At 48.0% G+C, this 25,527-nt stretch overlaps 1 protein-coding gene across 3 annotated transcripts in view; it reads right to left on the bottom strand.

The window, feature by feature from the left end:
* Positions 1-780: 780 nt before the first annotated feature.
* The window catches only part of GSE1 (Gse1 coiled-coil protein), a 233,702-nt gene continuing 208,955 nt past the window's right edge, over positions 781-25,527 (bottom strand). For 2 of the 3 annotated variants that reach the window (XM_070952871.1, XM_070952872.1), the window contains exons 4-16: positions 18,372-18,559; positions 17,841-18,038; positions 16,464-16,655; positions 16,072-16,376; positions 14,941-15,268; positions 10,124-10,701; positions 8,212-8,324; positions 6,991-7,261; positions 6,229-6,336; positions 4,919-5,296; positions 3,152-3,424; positions 2,783-2,886; positions 782-1,971 (exon numbers count right to left, since the gene is read on the bottom strand). In XM_070952871.1, coding sequence (XP_070808972.1) covers positions 1,837-1,971; positions 2,783-2,886; positions 3,152-3,424; positions 4,919-5,296; positions 6,229-6,336; positions 6,991-7,261; positions 8,212-8,324; positions 10,124-10,701; positions 14,941-15,268; positions 16,072-16,376; positions 16,464-16,655; positions 17,841-18,038; positions 18,372-18,559 — 3,171 coding nt within the window. In that variant the 3' untranslated portion in view covers positions 782-1,836. Of the gene's footprint in view, positions 1,972-2,782; positions 2,887-3,151; positions 3,425-4,918; positions 5,297-6,228; positions 6,337-6,990; positions 7,262-8,211; positions 8,325-10,123; positions 10,702-14,940; positions 15,269-16,071; positions 16,377-16,463; positions 16,656-17,840; positions 18,039-18,371; positions 18,560-25,527 lie in introns of all 3 variants that reach the window. The other variant, XM_070952873.1, reaches the window with a different exon arrangement.

Below are 25,527 nucleotides of genomic sequence, written 5' to 3' on the forward strand. Positions count from 1 at the left end.
GATCTTGCAACCATCCCAAGCGCAGGTTGGTTGCCAAAGTGCCCAGATTGTGATGATGGGAACTGTGAAGATGTTTCGACAGTTGTTAAGTAAGAAGTCACTTTTTTCAGTCTGCAATTGTAACTGGGACAGGCACCAAGCCAACGGTCGTAAGTCGAGGACTACCCGTCTCTCCTTGCAGGATGGGCTTTTGTCATGCCCGCAGTAGCTGCCACCATGTTGGGTGTTTGTATGTGTGAACAACTCTAGCTTTAAATAAGTAGCACGACTGATTCCTTCTTTTTTCCCATATACTTTTTTGACGATTCAGGATAGATCTTCTAAAGGGAAAAAACTACGTTTCAGAAAATCGGTGCCACCCCTGTACGATTTTCAATGTCGCAGATAAAATGGACGATGACTAAATCCACTTAAATGTCTTAAATCTCGTAACTAAAATCTTAGTGGCCTCTTGCCTTCTCAATAGCAGTTAACCACGGTTGGTATTCCAAGTGCTTTAAGAAAAAGAGGAAGGGGAGGATGGAAAGACGCAAGAGAAAATGAAGGGGGAAAGATAATTCTATTTTCAGCAAGAGCAACTGGTGCTCCATGCTGCAAAATACCAACAGACGGATCGCACTTGCCCAGCAGAAAGCTTCCCTTTAAAATTATTCTTTTTTTTAAAAAAAAAATCACTTTTATTATTTTAATCAGGTCCTGACCAGCAGCTGTAAAAAGACTTAAAGCAAGCCTGTTTTTTTCTTTTCCTTTTGCCAAAAAAAATAGAGAGGGAAAAAAAAAGCAGAAACATATTGAAAATGGCAAGCTTTTTATAATAATAATAATAATTAAAGTAATAAAAACATACAAAACTTTTTTTTTTAAATATATACACACTAAGGCTGAAGCACCTTTTTTTTTTTTTCAACTCTTTTAATTGCAAAATCTTTGTATGAAAATTCTACCCACCGGGGTACATAATCTATGCGTCGGTATGTTCTGTACATATTGCCCCTCCCACCCCCAGGAATAAAAAGGTACCTTGATTTTGTTTATTCACTTTTTATTTGTCAGGTTGAAGTGCACTTCCAGCCCAAAAGCTGACAGATGCATGGGAAGTCCGGCGTTGGGAAGCTGCATTTTCTTCTTCTACTAGATTTATTTACTGTGCAGGTTTAAGGTTTATCCAAAATATCCAGTTCACTCTAACCAAAAAAGCAATGGATGGTATACTGTGGGTATTCTCTCGGATGAAGAGACAAACATATTTCAAAAACGAATAAAACAGGACTCAAGTATCGAAGGGATATGGCAACGAGAAGGCGCGCAAGCCAGGATTTTAAATCCGGCGGCTCCTTCGACGACAGGAGGCAAACGTTTAGTGTCATTGAGGGAATCTCCGGATTCAACCAAGATCTTCAAAAGACAAAAAAAAAAAAAAGAGAGAGAGAGAGAGAGAGAGAGAGAGAAGGAAAAAGGAGACGAAGATGCTGAAAGAAAACGAACCCTTTCCAATGTCTTGAAAACATAGACTTTCGTCTAAATGGATCACTCGCAGAGTTTCAAAAAATAAAGTCTCAGAGTTCGGTTGCACTTTTTAAAGAGGCGGGGTTCAGATTTTTTTTTTTCCTGGCTTCCCGCCGAATCCTTTTTTTTTTTTTTTTTTTTGCTCCATGCATGGCACATCCTTTTGATTGATTGATTTATTCTCTTTTATTTATTATTTATTTAAGCTTCAAACCTCCCCGTGAAAAATATTAAATATTCCAGGTAATAAAATAGAATATTATTATTATTATTATTATTATTATTAATTATTATTTCTATACTCTATGTTTGGCCTAGTGCAAGGGCATGTCACCTGGGATACCCCTTGAAATAACTCCGGGACCACTGCATGGCAGGCAACGCAAGGCACTTTCGCAAGTGATCGAGTTCGGCCTGAATCCGTTCCCTTTCCGAGACAATTTTCTGCTTCTGGTTCCTTAGTTCCTGCAAAGAAGAGAAGAACCGTTTGAGATGGTCGCGTCCTCCTTTCGCACTGAGGCAGGCAGAGATTTATAGCATAGGTGTCCAACCTTGGCCACTTTCAGACATGTGGACTTCAACTCCCAGAATTCCCCAGTCCGCCATGCTCCCTGATGAATTCTGGGAGTTGAAGTCCCAAAGTCTTAAAGTTTCATGGCTGGCTGGGGAATTCTGGAGTTGAAGTCCACGAGTCTTGAAGTTGCCAAGATTTGACACCCCTGATTTATAGTATTCTAGAAAACAGCACCGAAAATACAACTCCTGAACTGAGATGTCACAGAACCTTCCCTGACTCCAAAATTCCTTTTGGTTCAGCAACCATCAGTGCCTTCCGCCGTGCCCTTAAAACTTTCTTTTTTCAACAAGCCGGGCTGGCTTAATTTCTTTTTAAGGGTTTTTTTTTAATTGTTCTGTTTTGCTTATCGTTTTAATTAATGGGGCCAAATCTATATATATTTTTAAATGTGTTTTAATATTTGTATCTGATGTTTTTATCTGGCTGTTCACCGCCCTGAGTCCTCAGGGAGAAGGGCGGTATACAAATTCAAAAATAAAATAAAAATAAATAAAATAAACCATCATGTTATGCCAAAGGGAGCTAAACAAACTTGGATGGGAGACCAAAAAGAGATCCGAAGCCTGGAGTCTTAATGAGGAAATCATTCACACACACCACCGAAAAGGCATGGACCTCTTGTTTGGCCAAGAAAACTCACGGATGGCTTGCCCAAGGGACTCTTGCCCATTTAGCTGTGGGGGTTGAAGCCCTACTCACCGTCATGGTGTGCGAGAGCTGTTCTGCGGTCAGACTGAGGCTGTAGTGCTGGGCCTCTAAACGTCGGCATTGGGTCTGCAGCACTTGCCGTTCCAGGTTTTGCTCTGCAATGCAATTTGAACCGGTTAGTCAACTGATGGCAGCAGGAGAGCAGGGCCTCCGTGAACCACTGTTTGTAGTAACCAGGAATGTATCCTGGTTACTAAATGCGTCCTGGTCTCTTGGACCAAGTGCTTTTCAACCTTGGCCACTTTAAGATTTGTGGACTTCAACTCCCAGGAATCTGGGAGAATTCTGGGAGTTGAAGTCCACCCTTCTTAAAAAGTGGCCAATATTGAGAAAACGTCATCCTGGATCACGGCATCTTACCGTCGACATGCTCTTGATAAGCCTCAAAGACTGCTTCGATCCCATGCCATTTTGGTCTGGGGTACTCCTCCTCTTCCTCTTCGTCTTCCTCGTCTTCTTCGGAATCCGAGATCGTCTCGTGTTCCGGAGGAATCAGTCCCTTGTGCTGGGAATCTTTCTGTCCGTTTTGCTGCGGCAAAGAGACCCAGCTGGAAGTCTGCAGTTCCGGAATGTTATAATGGATGGAAGCGTCCACTTTGTGGTTCTGCTCCGCCGAATGAACCATCGAATTGCCTAAAGGACAGCAGACACAAAGGAAGACGTTGGCCTCCAGTTTAATGATGAGTGGACCTCTGTGTTGGCACCAAGTGTAACAATGATTTGGGTCAGGACTGGCTATATCATAATTTGTCATATGAATATGTAGATGTGTCATATGAATATGTAGATAGCTACGGGAAGGCTTTGGATTTTAAACACAGAAGGTAAGGGTGGAAGGGACCTTGGAGGTCTTCTAGTTGAACCCCTGTTCAAGCAGAAGACCCTATACCAGTGTTTCTCAACCTTGGTAGCTTGAAGATGGGTGGACTTCAACTCCCAGAATCCCCCAGCCAGCGCTGCTGGCTGGGGGATTCTGGGAGTTGAAGTCCACCCATCTTCAAGCTTCCAAGGTTGAGAAACACTTGCCCTATATCATTCTGGACAAATGGTTGTCCAGTCTCTTCTTGAAAACCTCCAGGGATGGAGCACCTGCAACTAATGGAGGAAAGTCGTCCCACTGCAATGAATTAATTGTTATTGGAATTTCATTGAACGGAAGCCTAATGGACAAAATCCATCCTTGGTTTTACCCATATATAAAATCCCGTTTCGGATCTAAGGGACATCCTCCCCTGTCCCCTGTCCTTCATGAAAGCCAGGGTTTACAGTATGGTTTTTCTGCCCACCTTACACATTGAAGATGGGCCAACCTTGGCATGAAATGTCCATCAGTGGGACAGGTTACCACAAGAAGGAGTTTCTTCCCCTTCTTCCAACAGAAGTTGGATCATCAAGGATGGTGTAGAGCGATGTTTCTCAACCTTGGCAACTTTAAGACGTCTGGATCTCAACTCCCACAATTCTCTGGCTAGAGAATTCTGGGACTTGAAGTCCACACAAGGTTGAGAAACACCTTGTGTAAGAGAATCCTGCAGTGGGCCAGAGGTTGGGTCACTTCCAACTCCATGAGGTCCTGAAAGAGGGATGTAGGAAGCTTTCCTAAAGGAGATGGAGCTTCTAATCCCACTGTTGGTTCCTTTCATCCGTAGACTTCCGTAGGCGATACAGGTAGTCCTTGATTTACAACCATTCATGTAGTGACTAGTCAAAGTTCCAACGGAACTGAAAACAGTGACTCATGACCATTTTTCAGACTTACAACTTAAGTATCCCCATGGTCATGTGATAAAAATTCAGCCGCTTGGTAACTGGCCTGTTACTTATGACGGCCGTAGTGTCCCAGGGTCACGTGATCCCCTTTTGCGACCTCCTGACTGGCAAAATCCAGGGGGGGGGAAGCCAGATTCGTTTAAACAGATGTGACTCACTCAACAACTGCAAGGATTCGCTTAATGACTGTGGCAAGAAAGGTCGTAAAACGGGGCAAAACTCCCTTAACAACTGTCTCGCTTTGCAAACACAAATTTGGGAGTCTCGATTGTGGTCCTACTTTGAGGACCAGCCCTGGATACTCCTGGAGTTAACCGGTCTCTCTCTCTCTCTCTCTCTGCCTCTGGGGTCCCTTACCTTTGTGTTTCTGTAAAGCCTTCTGCGTGGACTGCAAGACGGACTCGTGGAACTGGTGCGCAAACTCCTCGGCAAGGAACGGTTCCCACTGCTTGTTCTTCCCGTTCATACTGTGGGAAAGCGGAACGGGGATCTCTTTCGGCAAAGATCCCCGGACGCAGTTCAGGAGGGTGAAGTTCTTCTTGACCGTGTGCCCGTCGCTCAACCTGGGCTTCTCAGCAGGGAGAGGAACGGGCTCTTTGGCTCTGGAAAAGTCGTGGGGTCTCAGGTGATTTGTTCTGCACGACTCCGTGGTCTTCTGGGCTTCCGGCAGAGACGCTGGAGCAACGCCGACCGGTTTATCCAAGTCCGATGCCGCCGTTTGATGGACTTGTGAGTCTTTGGGAAGAAAAAAGCCACACGTCAGTTAGGACCCCGTGACACCTCTGGGATTCCTACTCCACATTAGGAGATGGATGGCCCAACCCAGTCATGCAGAAAGAAAACTTCCCATTTAATTTTTTAAAAATGTCCATGGAGATTCTCAGTCCTGCAGGTCGTGGTTGTCCCAAAGAGGCAACTGGACTTCCTGGTTTTTCTTTGAAGACGTTTCTCTTCTCATCCAAGAAGCTTCTTCAGCTTCTACCTTTGCCTCTAACCTGGCATATCCCCCCCCCCACCTTCCCAGCCATGGTTTTGGGATGAGCCGATTGAGGCATCGCACTTCACCCGTTACTCACTTTGACACGCTATTTAATTTCAAACCTCGCCTTAGGGTAGGCTTGAAGCTAATCCTCGAAGAGGAAAACTGTTATTTGCTCCAGGCGGATAGGCGCACAAACAAACAATGATGGAGCCCAGATCAGTGATTTTATTTGACAAGGGGCTTAATATGGGACCACCCAAACTGCAACTGTCCTCCTGCACAGCATTAACTACGATTCTTTTCTGCTTCCTGTATTCCCAACCCTGGTCTGTCTTGGCGTGATTTCAGAAGCACCTGGAGATAATGAGGCTCAAGGGGCATCCCCCCCCACCTTTTGAAATGTCTACAAAGATGAGAAAAGGTTGCATTTCCACCAGATGCTTTCTTTGGAAGCCCCATGGAAGCAAGTGACCCCTGACCTTCTTCTGATGGGAAAATCAAGATAATCACACTGTCCCTAGAGATAAAGCATCTAGCAGACCAAAGAGGTTTCTGGGAAACTATAAAGGTCCCATTGATGCCAGAAAAGAGTTAGATGAGGAGATGGGGTTCCATCAGAAGAATCTCCCAGCTTCAGGAAGCCACTGTCCTGCCAGGAGATGCCACCATTTATGTAACTACTTACCAGCTTGGACAATACTAGGACTGTCCCGTGGGGAGGTTTTAACTGACGGTGCTGTGCATGCATTCCTTTGTTTCATGGCATGAAGCATCTCTGCCAACTTCTCTTTATCTGCAAAGGAGGAAGCAGAGACGGTTTTTAAAGGACCAAGGACAGGAAGCAAGAACCCTGTTCTGCAAGGGATCGAGTATGAATTATAGCCTGTTTAGGTGATCAGCAGGAGTGTTTTTCAAGACTCAGGACAGACAAACAATCTAAGATGGCAATCCTGTTTCAGGTCCTCCAGAAAATTGCAAAACGATTAGAAGACTGGAGGCTAAAACGTATAAAGAATGATTGCTGGGAATTGGGTACGTCTAATCTAGTGAAAAGAAGGACTAGGGGAGGCATGATAAAAGTGCTCCAATATTTGAGGGGCTGTTATAAAGAAGAGGGAGTCAAGCTATTCTCCAAAGTCCCTGAAGGCAGGACAAGAAGCAATGGATGGAAACTTATCAAGGAGAGAAGCAACCTAGAACTAAGGAGAAATTTCCTGACAGTGAGAACAATTAAGCAGTAGAATGGTTTACTGTCAGGAGTTGTGGGGGCTCCATCAATGGAGGCTTTTAAGAAGAGACACGACAGTCTTAGAAGCGTCCCTTGTCTGAAATGGGTTTCCTGCCTGAGCAGGGGGTTGGACAAAGACCTCCAAGGTCCCTTCCAACTCTGTTATTTTGTCATATTGAAACCCGAATCTCTGCAATCTGCAGCCCCCTGGACCAATACCTTTCCTCTTTTCCGCAGTAATGTGGGTTAAGTTGAAAGTGGTGAGGAACCTCTTCTTCTCTTCAAAGTTGGGGCTGTGGTTCATTTCATCCGGGCTGTAACGTGTGGAGAGCACAAAACGAGGGGAAGGCGTGGGACGCTTGTTCTGGATGGCGGGTGGGGAAGGGCTGCTCTCCCTCAACATTCTCCGTCTTTTCCTCCGTTTCTGGATCAGCAGCTCTGCCTTCTGTTGCTGAGTGGTCAGCCCAAAAAGCTGCAGGAACTCCAGCTTCTAGAAGAAGCAAAGAGGAAGGTCAATTTTTCATAAATATACATCAGCCAGGCCTTCCAGACCATCCGAGACCACCAAAAAGGTCTCATCCTTCGGGAGGGATTAAAAAAAGAAGAAGGAAGGACATAATAATACCTTAAGAGCATCTCACCTTGAGAGAAATAGCCTAGCCAGCAACCCTTTCTAATAAAAAGCATATCAGCTGTGAAGAAAAGGAGAGAAATATCCACGACCTAAATAAAGGTCTAAGACAGAGGTCTTCTGGGAGTTGAAGCCCACAAGTCTTAAAGCCGCCAAGTTTGAAGACCGCTGCTCTAAGATCATTCATATGGCCAACTGAAAACATGGCAGTGTCCTCAGTTTGAGTAGCCCCAGATTGGCACACGGCTCCACCACCACATCTATCTTAGGTTTGTGACCCCAGGGAGAATTTATCTTCTGGTATCAAGCATCGTTTATCTTTAAAGGCCAACCACACACAGAGCGAGCGTTATGTGTTAGAAGAAAGGCTCCACACTTCTGGTTGCTATCAAAATTCAGATCTCGGCTTTCTTGTAAGAGGCATCTTAGGTTAGGGATAAGGCCAAGCAAATCCTACAGATCGTACTATGCACCTCTCCTGTGCCTCCTGGGGTATCGAACCCTCTGTTACAAGCCGGAACCCTGGTGAAATCCATTTTTTTTTACTACCAGTTCTGTGGGCGTGGCTTGGTGGGTGTGGTGTGGCTTGGTGGGCATGGCAGGGGAAGGATAGTGCAAAATCTCACTCCTGGGGGAAGGATATTGCAAAATCTCCATTCCCACCCCATTCTGGGGCCAGCCAGAGGTGGTATTTGCCGGTTCTCCGAACTGCTCAAAATTTCCGCTACCGGTTCTCCAGAACCTGTCAGAACCTGCTGGATTTCACCCCTGGACCTACATCATTATGGGGAGCAGGAGATGAGACCTACCTCAGAGGAAGTGTCCAACTTCAAAGGGGGCTGCTCTGCCACACAGCGTAGGTGAGCCCGGACTTCCTCTTCATCGCTCTCATCGTAGGAATCATCCAGATCGTAATAATATCCTGCGTACCCCAAGCAGAGCAGAGGTGAACTTTGATGGCCACCAAAAACCTCACCTTGACTTTTGCCCAGGTGCCCTCCTCTCCCTCCAGGAACCCAAGCAATGCCATCCCACGGTGATGGTGGGTCTTCTCAGGGAAGAGCCGAATTAATTCTCACAGCTGTTCTGGGCTCCCAGAAGGACAGCAGCAGCACCAAGGGCAGCTGGACCTATCATGCAAGACATGGTGGTAGTGACCCATCTGCCAAGGCAGGCATGGAGCCTGAGCCAGGGCTATTTTGCCTTTGGGGTGGGGAGGAACATTCGGATCCTGCAAGGAACAAATTATGCAAGCCAGCATCTGGTTTAAGGAAGGACAGGAAAAGCTGAGAGGAAGGCAGGAGGCTGCCAGCAGTTGGCTTTCCAATGCTTATAAACAGGAGAAGGCAGCTGGACCTGTCCCCACAGTCTGGCTCTGCTGCAAGATGTCAGACTCTCTCTTCCCGAACCAGAAGAGACCATCAGGCAGACACATACCTGGGCTATTACAGGCCATGCCTGAGGACTTTAATGGAGCTGGATGAAAGCTCCATTCTTCCAGGTGTGCTGAGGAACCACCTGGGGCATTGAAGCATCAGCACCCTAACCCTTTGGCACAGGAGGAGCTCATAGCCACCCACCACCCACCCCAAGGCATAGAAGTCAACCACAGTGCTAGCTAACACACCGCTGCAAAGGTACAAACTGGAAGGACGCTGGGAAAGAAGGAGGAAGGACTCATCTGCCCAAATGTCCCACGCGCTGCCTCGTGATGGAAGCCCCGCATCCCCTCCTCCCTTCCTACTTAAATGTTATGCTTTCCTCCCTTTTGCAAATCCCACCATGGCTGTACGTTCTCGATGAATATTTAAAGCTGCTTTATTAGTCTCCGTTCATCATTTATTAATTGGGCCTGTCTCAGAAAGACAATTTGCAGAGCAGCTTGGAAGAGGTCTTCAAAGGGAGCTGCAGAGGTAGGTAGGGAAGCCTGCATGACTCCCTCCCTGGTAAAGCCACAGTGCTTTTTGAAAAAGCGGTGGGGGGGACCTTGGGGAGAGGGTGGGGGCAGGGGCTAAGCAGAAACAAGACAGGGGTCCTTTTATTTGAGACTCTCCGCTTGGACCGAGACACACGAGTCTCGGATTGGAGGCTGGGCCTTGTAATGCCCCCTCTTTATTCCTTTTATTCTGCCTCCAGTGGAAAAATGCTTCCCTCTCTCTCCCTCTCCGCAAACCCCACTCTGTCCGAACACTGATGATGTTCCCTAGTTGGGTCATGAAACAGTCCTCTTCCTTCTCCTCCTCCTCCTCCCTTTTCCTCTCTGCAAACCTCATTCCCTTCTAGCACTGATGATGTTTTTTTTTTTTTTTTTAATTTGATTTATATGCCGCCCTTCTCCGGAGACTCAGGGCGGCTTACAATGCGTTAAGCAATAGCCTTCATCCTTTTGTATATTTATACAAAGTCCGCTTATTGCCCCCACAATCCGGGTCCTCATTTTACCTACCTTAGAAAGGATGGAAGGCTGAGTCAACCTTGAGCCTGGCGAGATTCGAACCTGCAGTAATTGCAGGCAGCTGGTCTTAATAACAGGGTGCTTTAGACCACTGTACTACCAAGGCTCTGTTCCCTAGTTGGGTCATGAAACATTCGCAAGAAAACCACCAAGCTCAGAGAATACCAAGGCCGTAGTTCAGCCCTGAGCTACAAAGATTCCCTTCTATCAGTTTCTCAATTCTCATCTGAAGCAGGAAATCCCGAGGAGGGTCGACGGGCACCCACCTTTCTCCTGAGCTTCCCTCCTCTTCCTCTCCTCCAGGTCCAGCTTGCTGACCAGCTTGCGTTGCTGGAGCAAGAATTCGTCGTAAACATACATCGGATCATGGCCTCTGGGTAGGAGATGCCTGTACGGGGAGCCCGTCTGGTTCTTCAACGCCTCGACAAATGGTACGCTTTGTGGGTGGGGGGTTCTCTGCTGCAGGGGCTTCTCCCATTCGCTTAACAAGGGTCCGTGGGGAAACCCACCGGGCTCAGATCCACCCGTCTCCCGGCCAGGCTGGTATTTGTCCAAATGTTCCTTTTTCCGGGCTCCGTCCTCAACTTTCTCAGGACAGTAGACTCGTTCCACTTTGACCAACGGGATGGCTTGCCGGCTGGACTCGTAGGGGCTGGCGTGGGTGGGGAGCGGGTGGCTCTCCTGTAACCTCCGAGCTTCCGTGCTGCTGTCAATCAAGGAGACCGGGTTCCAGAGCGACGTGGGCACCGGATGGGGCTGCGGCTTGGGAGATATGAGCGGAGGGGGCCCTCCAAAATGCTGGGGTTGCTCTCGAACTCCCAGTTCGGGGCGGCTTGGACCCAGTCTGGAAAAAGAGGAACACGAAACGGTATTAATGAAAGCAAGAGTAATAGGTAGTCCTGGACTTACGACCAGAATTTTCAATAAGAAGCAAGAATCACTGAAGTTGGAAGGGACCTTGTAGATCATCTAGTCCAGCCCCCCACCCAAGCAGGAGACCCTACACCATTTCTGACAGAGAGCAGCCCAGTCTCTTCTTGAAAGCTTCCAGTGATGAAGCTCCCACAACTGTTGAAGGCAACTTCTGTTCCATCAGTTGATTGTTCTCACTGTCAGAAAATTCCTCCTTGTTTCTAGGTTGAATCTCTCCTTCTTCAGTTTCTATCCATTATTCCTTCGGGTGCCTTGGCAAATAGTTTGACACCCCCCCCTCCTCTCTATAGAAGCCCTTCAAATATTGGAAGATGCTATCCTCTCTCCCCTGGTCCTTCTCTTCACTAGACTAGCCAGACCCAGTTCCTGCAACCGTTCATCATATGTTTTACTCTCCGGTCCCCTCATCATCTCGGTTGCTCTTCTCTGCACTTTTTCCAGAGTCTCAACATAGTTTTTTATAGTCAGGTGACCAAAATAAGTCCTATCCAATTTTATGACCTTTTTTGGCATGGCTGTTAAGCGAATCACTGAAGTTGTTAAGTAAATCATGAAGCATTTCCCACATAAACAAGTCCGTGTTGTTGCTTCCAAACCAAATCGGACCATCTTGGTCTCTTTTTCTCAAGCGGTGACCGGAGGAAAGAGTCGGTTGCTCTTTTTCTCAAGCTTTCCTTTTAGCTTTTATTTTTTAGGACTAAAAGCGGTGATGCAATTGGCCGCAAGTTTTTTTTTAAGGGACTTTGCTTTGCATTGCTTCTTCTTTTTTTGGGGGGGGCTGCGAATTATCCTGGATATCATGTGTACACAAAAGCCTTGTGCAAATAAATTATTCTTTAATAGACAATTATTTTTAAATTTATTTTGTGCCTGTCATGATGCAACACCACACAATACCCAAAACTCAGTTTCTGCTCTGGATTACAGTTCAGTGCACTGGAAGCTGGATCTTTTCCCTATAAAACTGTCCAGTAGAGGGCACCTTGGCCAGAGCAGGTGTCCCATTCATGCCTCTGGGAATCAGAGTGAGCGACATCTAGTGGCATTGCCATTAAATGCAAGATTTTCCTTGCCAAACAGTGTTGTGCTCAATTCTCAGCTGCACCCAAATTATCGTGCCAATTTCTCCAACAAAAAGCACGCAGGAACCATCTGAGGACCACCTAGCGAGCTACTCTGCTATTCCACATTGTGGAAATTCTCCCTCTAAAGCAATGTTTCTAAGCACTTGGCAACTTGTCTGGACCTCAAATTCCCAGAATTCTCCAGCTAGCACGTAACCTGTAAAAAAAAAAAAAAAAGCACCTGGAAGGGATGCATTTTGCCAGCATAGAAACCATATTGTCCAGCCGTTTGGGACTTGAAACAGATGCTCAATAGTTTGTAAACCACGGTTTGAGTAATTTGCATTAAATGTGTGGCGAGAAGCTTTTGAGTAGCCAACTGAGCTTGGTTAACCCAAAAGGAAGCTACTTTTAGAGTCCATTAGAGTGGTCAATGTCTCTCCTGAAAAGCATCCCTCCGCAAATTAAACCACAGGAAAAGGAAGGATTTGCATGGCAGAGAAAGCACCGTTTAGAGGGCTCTTCCCTAAACAGGAATGACGTCTCCGTAAATTAAACAGCCTAAAACAGAGGTATCCAACCTTGGCAATCCCAAAGGTGCTTTTTTAGGAAGCAACTGGACTTTGTTTTTCTTTTGAAGATGTTTTGCTTCTCATCCAAGACGCTTCTTCAGCTCTGAGTGGATGGTGGGGAATGGAAGCAGTAGTGAAATCGATTTTTTTTTTACTACCGGTTCTGTGGGTGTGGCTTGGTGGGCATGGCAGGGGGAGGATATTGCAAAATCTCCATTCCCTCCCCACTCTGGGGTCAGCCAAAGGTGATATTTGCCGGTTCTAAAAACTGCTCAAAATTTCCGCTACTAGTTCTCCAGAACCTGTCAGAACCTGCTGGATTTCACCCCTGAATGGAAGGATTCTGTCAGAGCTGAAGAAACGTCTTGGATGAGAAGTGAAATGTCTTCAAAGAAAAAAGAAGAAAGCCCAGTTGCTTCCTGAAAAAGCAGCTTTGGGACAACCATGACCTTTAACCTTGGCAACTTTAAGACCTATGGACTTCAATTCCCAGAATTCTCCAGCCAGCATGGTTGGGCACCCCTGGTCTAAACTTCAAATGTAAATAAATACAGTGCCTTTATTTGTGAATCTTGATATTTGGGGAAGATGATCGCTTCACGTTCCCTAAATGAATATGCTTTTTAGCAGCGTTTCTCAACCGTGGCAATTTTAATTGGCCTGCACTTCCATTCCCAGAATTCCCCAGCCAGTATGGCTAAGGTCGAGAAACCCTAAATTAGACAATCTCCAACATGTCTTTCAATCTTTCTATTCCGATACCCAGATTCTAATACCTGGAAGGTTGCAGATTTCACCTGTCTATCAACATTCAGGCTCACAGATTCCAACATGAATCCAGCCTCCCCCAAAGTTACGCTCAAGTGACACAGAGAATGACAACCGTGTAATCCTTAAATAGGTAGCAAAAGGAGAACAACAGATACCCGATAAGCACCGCATTTGCTGGAGTCGCGCATTGAACCGCTTCCCACTCGAGAGCGCCAGGGTGCTATGCGCCGAAACGGCAATGGCTGCTTCCCCAGCGCGATACATTACACAACTGCTGAGCAGACGGAGTGTCTCTTTGCAAAGAGCTTGCAGGAGGCAAAATTTACGACGGAGGGGAAACAGAACAAATGCCAGCCTTCCCGGGGCCCAGCAAAACGGCACGCTCAGTAGCGCCACAAAAGAAACCGCCAGACGAGCAGAATTAGAAGCCGTTTCATAAAGAAAACAAAAAGGAAGAAGACCTGGACAGCATCTGCAGATTTACGCCTGAACCGTGTCCCCAAAACTTCCAAAGGTGCTTTTCCAAAAGGCAGCTGGACTTTTTTCTTGTGTTTGTCCTTGAAAACGTTTGGCTTCTCCTCCAAGAAGCTTCATCAGTTCTTCAGTTTCCAAGGACAACCGCCCCCCCCCACCTAAAAAAAGTCCAGTTTGGGACCCTTTGGGACAACCCTGATCGGGATGACTGAGAAGCCCCAATAGATACACGTACCCAAAATGTGCTTATAAAAATATCAAGATGGAGAATCGAGGCAGTTATCTACCCATGAGAAGGAAGCCAGGCAGATACAGATTTGCAACGATTGCAACAAACAACGTGCGGCAAACGTAGCATTTGCTGCACCCCTTATCCAGCCAAAGTGGCTTGGGAGCCACTGGATTGCGGCCTTTCGAAAGCCCCCGAGCTCTCAAGCCTTCTCTTGGCATCTGTCACACAGGTGAGCCAGCTCCGGCGTAAGAGGATGATGGAACGAGAGTGTGACGCTGCCAGGCACACCAGCAATCCACTCCTCCTTATCCTGATTAGCTTCTCTAATCCCCCGGACACCCAAAAACCAACAAGGCGCTCCAGCAGAAGAGCTGAGCCGAGTCAGTTCTGCTTAAAGAGCAGATCTTAGCAGAAGCTTTGATCCCAAGCTGCTCTTCCTTGCTTAGCGGCTGCTTGGAATCGGCTCAGAAACAGAAGAGCTGGCTGGACCCACTCCCCAGATGCTGGGTTGGTGCCTGATCTCCAGCTCGGCGTCAAAAAAATCCCCCTCACCCCGGTGGATCAGAAGACCCTGCTGTCCTCCTGAAGAGCAAGCATCTAGTTCTTGGCCAAGCAGATCAGAATTTAGATCTAAATATCAAGCCTGGACTACACAAAGCCCACCAGGACCTGCTGTTCGAGGCCAGCAAGCAGCCGTGCCAACCACGTCTGTAACCTATCAGATTTAGAAGCCCCTCCATCTGCCAAAGACAGCTCAAATTAGCGACAACTGTCTCAGAGACACCTGGTCACCGTCGATGGCATGGAGGCCACCTCACCCATTCTGTCCGGGCATCCAAGCAGCTGTCAGATGGCATTACACGGTGGCTGCTGAAATCTAGGCAGCAGAGGAAAACTTTGGCCTTGTTGATCCTTGGGAAGCGCCGTGTTGTCGGTGGCAGATGGCTACTTTCCCGCCACCCCCATAAAGCAGCCAAAGGGGGCCACTCAGCCACCCTCCACCCCCCCACAACAAGGCCAAGACCACCAGCCGCTACCTGGAGTTCTCTGGCCGATGCTCTACTTCCATCTGTCCGGCTGGGCGCCCGATGTCCAAATGCTGTTCCAGGACCTGCTGTCGAAACTCAGACACTTGGGACTGTCGGTCTTCCTTTTCTTGCCGTAGCCGCCGTTGGCGTGCCAGCCATTTTTCCTCCTCGTTGGTGCGTTGGATGAGGAGTGCGGCGGCTGTGCTGCTTCCAGGCGGGGGGAATATACTGTGGCTGGAAATCAAGCTAGGCACCGGGTGCTGCGAGGCAGATGGCTGGTGCAACGGAGGCTGGACCGCTTTCGGGGTCTGGGCAGCAGAAGAGTCCTTTGGTTTTTCTGCAGGAAAATGAATATATATTTATATAAATATATGCCACTGTTCACTGGCAAAAGGAACCCTGCAATTTGTTAACACTGGAAGGCTGCTATCTAGACGAGGAGCGTCTGTCCAGTTTGAACATTGCAGGAGGGCAACTAGGACACAATTTTGCATGAAATGCCTTTGCCTACTGCTGTTGACACCGTTCTGGGAGAAATCAGCTAGGTTAAGGAAGGAAAGCATGACTGGGAACCCAAAGAACAATCTTAGCAGCTCCACAAATCACACACACACACATACACACACACACGCACACACACACACGCACACACACGCACGCACACACACACACACACACACACACACACACGTTGTAGGTGGGCTTCATAATTCTGGTCAATGTAGGGAGAAAAGAGAAGAAGTGGGAAGATCGTGAGATAGCCAGTCCTAGGATGTCTCAGCTTCTTGGAGAAGATTTGTTAGAAAATGGTTGTCCATCATCGGCAGACGAAAGCACTTAAAAGAAAGTCAAATTCTACAGGGGCAACCAGATTCCACCCCTGACTGGCTAATCCACGGATGCACGGAACACCCTTGGCCCGAACAAGCCTCAGGGGGCATTCAACCATGCACAGAAACTGCATGCAATGCAAGCAACCCAAGAAGAGCTGCAAGGCATCTAGGGAGAAACGACACTTCAAACCCATCCCATGAATTCATCCCATCCGAGACTCAGGTTTGAAATCTGTTTCTGCTCCCTGTCTCCCTGGAAATAGACTGGGCATTTCCGACTGTCTGGCAGAAAGCAGCTGAAGGTCACCTGCTCGGTTTGGCGTTAGCTGTTCCGATGGTTTGACACGTTCTTCGGCTGGATGGGCCCTTGGCCCTTGCAACTCTGAGACGGACAGGAAGGGGCTTTCCATGGCTTTGATGATGCTCTGCTCCTTTTCCCGGGCTCTCTCGCGCTGCCTTTCCAGCTCCCGTTCCCTCTCTCGCTCTCGCTCCCGTTCTCGTTCCAGCTCCTTTTCCCGCTCCCTTTCCCGTTCCCGCTCCCGTTCCCGATCGGCTTCCCGTTCCCGCTCCTTCTCTCGCTCCCGTTGCCGTAGCTCCTCGTCCAACTGCAACCTGCAAAGTCGAGAGAAGAACAAAGCTCACGGAAACCCAGAAGTAACTTTTGCCTGTCCATCGCCAGAGTGTTCCGACATTCCATACCTTTCCGCGGTCAGGCTGGAGAGGCGTTCTGACTGAAGTGCCGAAAGAGAGGAATGGGACAACTCGGCGGGATATCTCATTCCCGATAAGTGGAGGTGCATGGCCGATGGGTGGAGGTGTGGGAGCGAACCAGGAGTTGGAATTGGGTAGAAAGGAGAGCGAAGAGCCGAAAGACAGTAGGAATCATCCATTCTGGGGAAAAACAGAGTCGTTAGGTTATTTTGACCCACCAGCATCCCATAAAATTTAATCACATTCTGCTTCTAGCTAAGCTTCAGCTTGGCAAGACTGGGCAGAAATGATCACAACAGCTTTCTTACCTCCCTCACTCCTAACTTGTATGGAATATACTTGAATTGTTCCTTGACCACAAAATCATTCAAGAGAGCTACCGCAATGATAAACAATAATAAAATAGTAGCATCACTTAAAAGTCAAATGGATAAAACCATCCTGGCAGAATGGAAGGGCACTGCAATATTCTTAAGAGGCCTACATAAACGAAACCTTTATTACGAATGAAGGCAAATCTACGTGTCCCAGGATAATGTTGCAGGATCTAATTTGGGTCGGTCACTGGGACCAGAGGTATAGTCTTCCAAGATTTTGGACTCGTGCTGGAGCCCATCCTCAAAGAACTTCTCTCTAGCAGGATGTGTTACAGAAGTTCCCTAAACTAGAGAGAGGTTCCCTGAGGATGGGCTCCAGCACGAGTCCGAAAGCTCAGAAGTCTAAACTTCTGGTTCCAGTGATCGACCTAGATTGAAACTTTTATTATTCATTATTCAAAATCTGACAGGGTGGATATGGGATGTGAGACTCCAAAAAGGACATTCCAGCCACCCTACTCAGGGTGATCACCATTGAGTCAACCTCACTAGATAAGGGTCCCTCAGGGACCTTCTCAGATGATCTCAAGGAAGGCTGTAGCATCCACCTGCATTCTCAGGTGCTCTAAAGCCAAGTCGGCAGACTCCAATAGACGATGGACTCATTGACATGGAGAAAAGCTGGAGGCAAATTCTCAGCTTTCTCAGAGGCTCTTCAAGGCATTTGTTTCCAAGATCCTTCAGATCTCCATGGACACAGCATGTCTTGCTAGCTGGGGTGAAGCTGGACAGCAGCTGAGTCTGCTCAACAGGAACCCGTTCAAAGGACAAATTATTAGCCCATCATCTGAAGCCCTGCTGCTCTTTTAAGTGACAACCTGCTGGGTTTTATTTTGCTATGTGAAAGTCCTCAGGGAACCTTCCACTCTATGAGCCAAGAGGGTTCATTAGTGGTGGTTCCAAAGGACACGCCTGGAGGACAGACAACTTCACCAATTGCCGCTGCCCGCAGGCGCACAACCTCCTTCTCGCTCAACTCTTCTCTTACCTGAAAGCCGGATGAGGGAAAGGGTGGTGAGCCAAATAGCTGGGGTGGTAATAAGCAGCAGCAGTGGCAGGGTCCAAAGTGAGAGGAGGCAAGGAGGACATGCGGAGCTCCTCGGCTGTATGGTAGGGCCGGAAACTCCGCAGGTAGTCCTCGGTGACGGCACTAGGAGGCACCACATGGTGGACAGGACGCTGGAGGCTGGAAGGAAAAAGGGAGGGAGGGAGGGAGGGAGGGAGGGAGGGAGGAAGGAAGGAAGGAAGGAAGGAAGGAAGGAAGGAAGGAAGGAAGGAAGGAAGGAAGGAAGGAAGGAAGAAAAGAAGAAAATGAATTCCAGAAGTCTACAATAACATTTCCAAGCTCACTTCCCTCATGAACTGAGGTCCCACTTCTGGGCATCCATTGTTCCATGTCCCAACATGCAGTGAGCCAGAGAATGGGCCAATGGAAAAGGAACATGCACAGTCAAAGGTCCCATCAAGAGCCCACGTGGGAAGGGTAAGGATCTCCCCAACATTCCTTGGCCTCACTTACTTGAGAGGCGGGAAACGGGAATCCTGGACGATGGAGTTGGGTGGGATTGCAAAGGAATAAGGCGCCCCCAGCAAATGTGAAGGGACCGTTGGGCCGCTGCCTTTCTCCTGGGGCAACGGAGCCTCGGCAATCAGGCGGTCCCGGCTCCCATTGCTGCCTCCACCGCCGCTTCGGGAGCCAGCTTCTTGCTGAAAGGAACACAAACCCAATGATCCCCATCCAGAGAAGACCCCAAGGGAGGTAGGAAGAATGCAAAAGTCACAAACAGGCTACAGGATTACCCCTGCATATTATGAGTGGCTACACAATTTTTTAAGTCAAACCTGGCCACTTTAAGACTTCTGGACTTCAACTCCCAGAATTCCTCAGCCAGCCATGCAACTTTAAGTCTTATGGACTTCAAGTCCCAGAATTCCTCAGCCGGCCATGCTGGCTGGGGAATTCTGGGACTTGAAGTCCACAAGTCTTAAAGTGGCCATGTTTGGAGACCCCTGGTTTAAATAAATAAACAGATAAACTTCAAAAAACATGATATCTACAGCAAATTGCCCAAAGACAGCTTGCAAAAGGGCAAGTTTAAAAGGAACTTTATGCAGAGCGATCTTCCCTGGCTTTTAGCCCTTCGGCGACCGGAATTTCCCTGCAACATTTGGCTTGACATGCTTTGGGGGCGTACCTGGGGGACAGAGTTGCCTGACAAACAGCAAAAGAGGCTGTCCTATATTTGGTTCAGCTACAATTCTCCCCGGGAACAAAAACAGGGCCTCGGGCCAAGCTGTTCTGGTGGGCCAGCCTAGCATCAGCTGAGCAGGCAGCTGCTCCTGGACCCTGGCTACGAATCCAGCTCACTCTGGAGCGTGCAGGAAAGCCGTAACGGCAGGAGGAAGCTGGCACCGCCACCGGGGTAGAGAATGATCTGTGACCAGTCGTTCCCCTGAAGTGGGCAGCCACGGCCTCAGCTGCAGAAACATCTGCTTGTCTTTTGCCTTTACAGCTCTTCTGGCGACACCACGGCGTGATGAAAGTGGGAAGGGAGAGCGGCACCATCTGGTTTGAGCCATACATGGCGCTCTCTCTGCTCCCAACAGCCTTCCCCGGCTTAATCCCAGCCAGATGTTCTCTGGGCAATCACCTGCGTGTGACGGGTGGGGGGAAGGGGGAAGAAGATGCAAGAATGCTGGCCCCCAACCAAAGCTAGCGATGTTTCTTTCGGGCAAAGGCCCTGTGGATGTTCAGACATGTTAACCCACAACACGTCTGATGATGGAACGAGAGTGTGACGCTGCCAGGCACACCAGCAATCCACTCCTCCTTCTCCTGATTAGCTTCTCTAATCCCCCGGACACCCAAAAACCAACAAGGCGCTCCAGCAGAAGAGCTGAGCCGAGTCAGTTCTGCTTAAAGAGCAGATCTTAGCAGAAGCTTTGATCCCAAGCTGCTCTTCCTTGCTTAGCGGCTGCTTGGAATCGGCTCAGAAACAGAAGGGCTGGCTGGACCCACTCCCCAGATGCTGGGTGGGCGCCTGATCTCCAGCTCGGCGTCAAAAAAACCCCTCACCCCAGTGGGTCAGAAGACCCTGCTGTCCTCCTGAAGAGCAAGCATCTAGTTCTTGGCCAAGCAGATCAGAATTTAGATCTAAATATCAAGCCTGGACCACTCAACCCCACTGTGGATGTTCAGATATGTTTCCCCACAATCCTGTTGCTGACTTGGTACAGCAGTGGGAGGAAGGATTGCAAGAGGAGGGGCCAAATGAAAGATAGGGGAGATTAAGTGGAGAGATGGCTCAGCCCCGTGCGCACACCTGCATTTCAAAGGGATGGACTGAGACCCTTGGCAAGCCTTCTCTTTCTGCCTGAGCATCTTCTCTTTGGCACAGGAAACTCTGGGTTGAGTTTAGGCATCCCTTGATTGGTTAACAAAGACAGGGAAAATGATCAGCAAGGAGAAAACAAGAGCACAGAGAAGAGCAGCCAAGATGATGAGGGGACTGGAGGCTAAAACATATGAAAAACGGTTGCAGGAACTGGGCATGGCTAGTCTAGTGGAGAGAAGGACCAGAGGAGACAGGATAGCAGTCTTCCAATATTTGAGGGGCTGCCACAGAGAGGAGGAAGGGGGTCAAGCTATTCTCCAAAGCACCTGAAGTCCAGGCAAGGAGCAATGCATGGAAACTGATCAAGGAGAGATTGAACCTAGAAATAAGGAGAAATTTTCTGACAGTGAGAACGATCAACCGGTGGAATAGCTTGCCTTCAGAGGTTGTGGGAACTTCATCACTGGAGGCTTTCAAGAAGAGACCGGAGGGCCACTTGTCAGAAATGGGATAGGGTCCCCTGTTTGAGCAGGGGTTGGACTCGAGGATCTACAAGGTCCCTTCCCACTCTGTTATTCTATTACCCAACAGCTGGAAGTAGCTAATATGGTGGAGGCCACCCAGGCTTAGCAACGAAGGGATCCAGTGGTTGCTCAGCTCTACCTTCAAACCCAAACCCTGAAGAAAATGAATTGGAAGGACCGAATGGGCTGTACGACTGACTGTCCTTGTTTTATGGGCTTCCCTCTGAAAGCCTATTCCATTGTGGAGGCCTCTTTTGAAGGAGAAGGTCAAGAAACTGATCGTAGACCATGTCAGGTCCACAAGTTGACCGAGTCCATTTGTGCTCTGCTCCACAGGGACCTTGCAGAAGGTACTCTGCCCTCCTCAATAGGGTTGCCATCTCCTAATGGTTACCACGTTCGCCAAGTATTGTGATCTAGATGTTCGCCTCTGTGATCGCTCCTGCCCATTTGAGTCTCCTTTGGAATTTATCGCTTTGTAAAATTACCCATTTCGAGCTCTCCCTGCTACAGGGAGAAAAAGACCTGAAAACATCTGACAAAATCGTAACTGGAAAACTCCTTTCCAGCTTTCCATTATTTCTGATTATTTGTGCTCCCGGTTTCCGAATCGCCTTGTCCCCTTCAAGACTCTGCGGTTGGCATATTAATTAGAGAGAGACTTCAATCCTGAAAGCAGGATATACAGTGCAGATTAAAGAATGTATATTTGCATAATTTATTCCAGTTTTAGAATGCGTGTACTTGAGGAACAAAGAGTATACCGGTCATGGCTGTTATTTTTTTTCCCCACAAAAAAAGCTTGGAAAAAGGCACTTTTGCACTCCAGTAAGTGGTGTCTCACAGACAGAAAAGGAGGTATTATTTTGATGGTTACTCAAGTATTTCACTCCAAAAAGGGACTGCTCTGAGCAACTGAGAGGGCCTTGCTGAACTCCTCCTCCTCCTCCTTTCTTCCTTCCTTCCTCTCTTCCTACCTTCCTTCCTTTCCTCTGCCTCTTCATCCTCTCCTCCATCCTTCCTTCCTCTTCCTTCCTTTCTTCCTTCCCTTCTTTTCCTCCTTTCCTTTCCTTTCCTTTCCTTTCCTTTCCTTTCCTTTCCTTTCCTTTCCTTTCCTTCCTTTCGTTCCCCGTCCTCCTCCTCTCCTCATTCCTTCCTTCCCTCCTCCTTCCCTCCTCTCCTCCATCCTTCCTTCCTCTTCCTATCTTCCTTCCTTCCCTCCTCTTCCCTCCTTTCCTTTCCTTCCTTCCTTTCCTTCCCCCTCCTCTTCTCGATCCTTCCTTTCTCCATCCCTCCTTTTCTTCCTCTCCTCCACCCTTCCTTCCTCTTCCTTCCTTCCTTCCTTCCCTCATCTTCCCTCCTCTCCTCCATCCTTCCTTCCTCTTCCTTTCTTCCTTCCTTCCCTCCTCTTCCCTCCTTTCCTTCCTTCCTTTCCTTCCCTCCTCTTCCCTCCTTTCCTTCCTTCCTTTCCTTCCCCTTCCTCCTCCTCCTCCTCTCCTCGTTCCTTCCTTCCTCCTTCCCTCCTTTTCCTCCTCTCCTCCACCCTTCCTTCCTCTTCCTTCCTTCCTTCCCTCATCTTCCCTCCTTTCCTTTCCTCCTTTTGTTCCCCCTCCTCCTCTCCCTCCTCTCCTCTCCTCTCCTCATCTGTTCATTCGTTCCTTCCTTCCTTTCCTCCTCCTCCTCCCCCACCTCCTCCTCCTCTACCAATTTATGGGTTGAGGGAGATACAAAGTTCTGATTCTTGCCCTTCTGGAGTCTCATCCATTGTTAATGGATGTTGTTGTAATTTGCCTTTGATGTTGTCTCTCCATCTTCTTCTGGGTCTGCCTCTGACAGGTCCTAAACGCTCTCTTCTGTTCAGTGCAATTGTCGACACAGATCGTGGTTATAGGAGCATTAAGCCACCATGATCTCACAGGGAGGCATTGGCAAAATTCTTTGAGACGGGATGGACAAGTCTAGAAGAAGACAAGTGGAGATGATGACCTTGTCCTGGCCCGTGGTCAAATCTTCCTATAAGAGGTGCTAGGCATGCAGAACGTATGTGCTGTTTAAGATGATTTAGCAACCATCCACCAGTTGTGCAGAGATCAAATCTGAAATCTGTAGAATTCACGGCATCCATTCTCCTTCTTCACTCTCAGAGTCCGCCTACCCTGTTCTACACGCTGAACGGTGATGTATTTAAACAGCTTTGGAAGAGGGATTTTGTTACGGATTCTCAGCTAATTCCTTGCTTGCCAATATTCAGGGTTTAGCAGTTGGTATTCCCTGAATAGGAGCTAATGTCTACTTTGGCAGTCTTCAGAGAGGGAAGGGGGCAGATGTTGTTCTAGTCTGAATTTGGAAAGCAACTCAGCTGGAATGGAAGCAGATGGGGCAGCTCCAGGCAGGGAACTGTTGTTTTGAAAGATGGGATCACAGAAATGTTCTGTTTGGTTCAAGCTACTGATGGCGCTGAGACACGATAAAAAAAAAAAACCCATGTTCTCTTCCCAGAAGGAAAAAGAACCACACTTGGGTTTGGCCTTAACAAAATAACCGAGTTGGAAGGGACCTTGGAGGTCCTCTAGTCCAACCCCCTGCTCAAGCAGGAAACCCTCGACCATTTCAGACAAATGGCTGGTCCAGTCTCTTCTTAAAAACTTCCAGTGTTGGAGCATCCGCAACTTCTGGAGGCAAGTTGTTCCACTGAATAATTGTTCCCATACTGTCAGGAAATTTAGTTCTAGGTTGCTTCTCTCCTTGATTAGTTTCCATCCCTTGCTTCTTGTCCTTCCTTTAGGTGCTTTGGAGAATAGCTTGACTCCCTCTTCTTTATAATGTCCTTTCCCAACAATCCCATAAGCTGTAAGAAAGGCTTCTATTTTGCATTAGATGTTCTTCCAAAGATGAATTCCCTGTTTGGGTGTCACCTTAGAAGATATGACCTAGCTGGGATTCACTCGCAGCCAGCCAGGTACCACGGGAGCCCATTCCAAGTGTATTTATTAAATATGAATACAACAAACATCCTGCAAGCCGCTGAGAACTCTTCAAGACTTGCAAATCTCCTCCGAAGATCCATTGGCCATAATTAATTCATAGAGATGGGCTCCTGATTGGAATTTTTAATGAGCAGGAACAGCTGTTCCTTCTCAGAACGCAGCGCCTGCCTGGGGCGCCACACACCCGGTCCTCTCCCACAACCAGCCAAGAGACAAATCCTGACCTTCTCCAGGAGGCTGGATGGACCAGGCATCGGGGCGAGGGGAGCAGGAGGGCAGCAGAAGATGGCTGCAGTAAAGAGGGGAAAGGCTGAGCATGCTGGAGAATGGGTGTCCAGAACAATCGGAGCGCATTGCACATTCTCCAGCAGGGATGTGAACAGATCAGAGGAGAAAAGCATCCGCAATGGCAGAAATCGAAGCAGAGGGATCTCATCGAGCTTGTAAAGAGCCTGATTTGTCTGTGCAATTGCTGAAATATGAGCCAGCAGTGACCTGCAGCTGCCAAAAAAGCCCAGGCAGTCGGAGGCAGCATTAACAGAGGGATAGACAAGTTCATGTGAAGTGTTAATGCCGTTGTATAACGCCTTAGTAAGATCACACTTGGAATATCGCATCCAGTTTTGATCACCAGGATGCAAAAAAGATGTTGAGACTCTAGAGCAGTGTTTCTCAACCTTGGTAGCTTGAAGATGGGTGGACTTCAACTCCCAGAATCCCCCAGCCAACACTGCTCTAGACAGAGTCCAAAGAAGAGCAACAGAGATGATTAGGGGACTGGAGTCTAAAACATAACGAGGAACGGTTGCAGGAATTGGATTATGTCTAGTTTAATGAAAAGAAGGACATGATAACAGTGTTCCAATATCTCAGGGGCTTCCACAAAAAAGAGGGGTCCAACCTCTTCTCCAAAGCACCTGAAGGCAGGACAAGGAACAATGGATGGAAACTAATCAAGGAGAGAAGCAATCTAGAACAAAGGAGAAATTTCCTGACGATTAGAACAATTAATCAGTGGAACGACCTGCCTCCAGAACTTGTGAATGCTCCAACACTGGAGGTTTTCAAGAAGAGACGGGATAGCCATTTGTCTGAAATGGTATAGTTGTTCCTGCCTGAGCAGGGGGTTGGACTAGAAGACCTCTAAGGTCCCTTCCAACTCTTGCGATTCTGTATTCTGGGCACAGCATCACCACGTTGAAGGTGGCAAGTGTGTGCCACCGCCTGCCGCTGGGCTGTAATGAGGAAGGCGGGCAGGGGGGGAGGAGAAGGGAGGGGAGGAACTGTGTTTTCTCTTGCCTTGAAGATTTACTAGCAGCTTTGTTCCCGGGGGCCATTAATCATTCCGGGAAGACACCGATGCCCGAGGAGACTGCTACAGCACAGCAAATACCAATCCACAAGCTTTTTGATGGGGGCCATAAAATAAACAGGTTAGTCAAGCATTTCATTGGCGGCACAGAAGAAACAACACCAAATTCAGGGCAGAAATCAGCAGCGGCCAACCATTTCCAGAAGGAAGATGGGCAGGGAACCTAATTCTACAAGAGACCATATCCAAATCCTCCAAAGGGCGGGAGGCTCTTATTAGCAACACCCAACCTCAACTCCTGGAAAGAAAACAGGGCCAACCGAACAACCAACCTACTTCTTTTCTTCGATAGAGTAACTAGCTTAGCCGATTGTGCAACGTGGTAGATATAAGCATGCCTGGGCCTTAGCAAAGCCTCCAACCGTCTTTCAACAGACGTTCCTCAATATAATGATTGAAAGTGGCCTAGAGGACACTCCTACGAGATGGACTGAAGGACGGTTGAATGACTGGAGCT

This window comes from Pituophis catenifer, unplaced genomic scaffold (assembly GCF_029215685.1).
Source record: "Pituophis catenifer annectens isolate HBS135680 unplaced genomic scaffold, rPitCat1.0.hap2 SCAF_13, whole genome shotgun sequence".
NCBI classification, from domain to species: Eukaryota; Metazoa; Chordata; class Lepidosauria; order Squamata; family Colubridae; genus Pituophis; species Pituophis catenifer.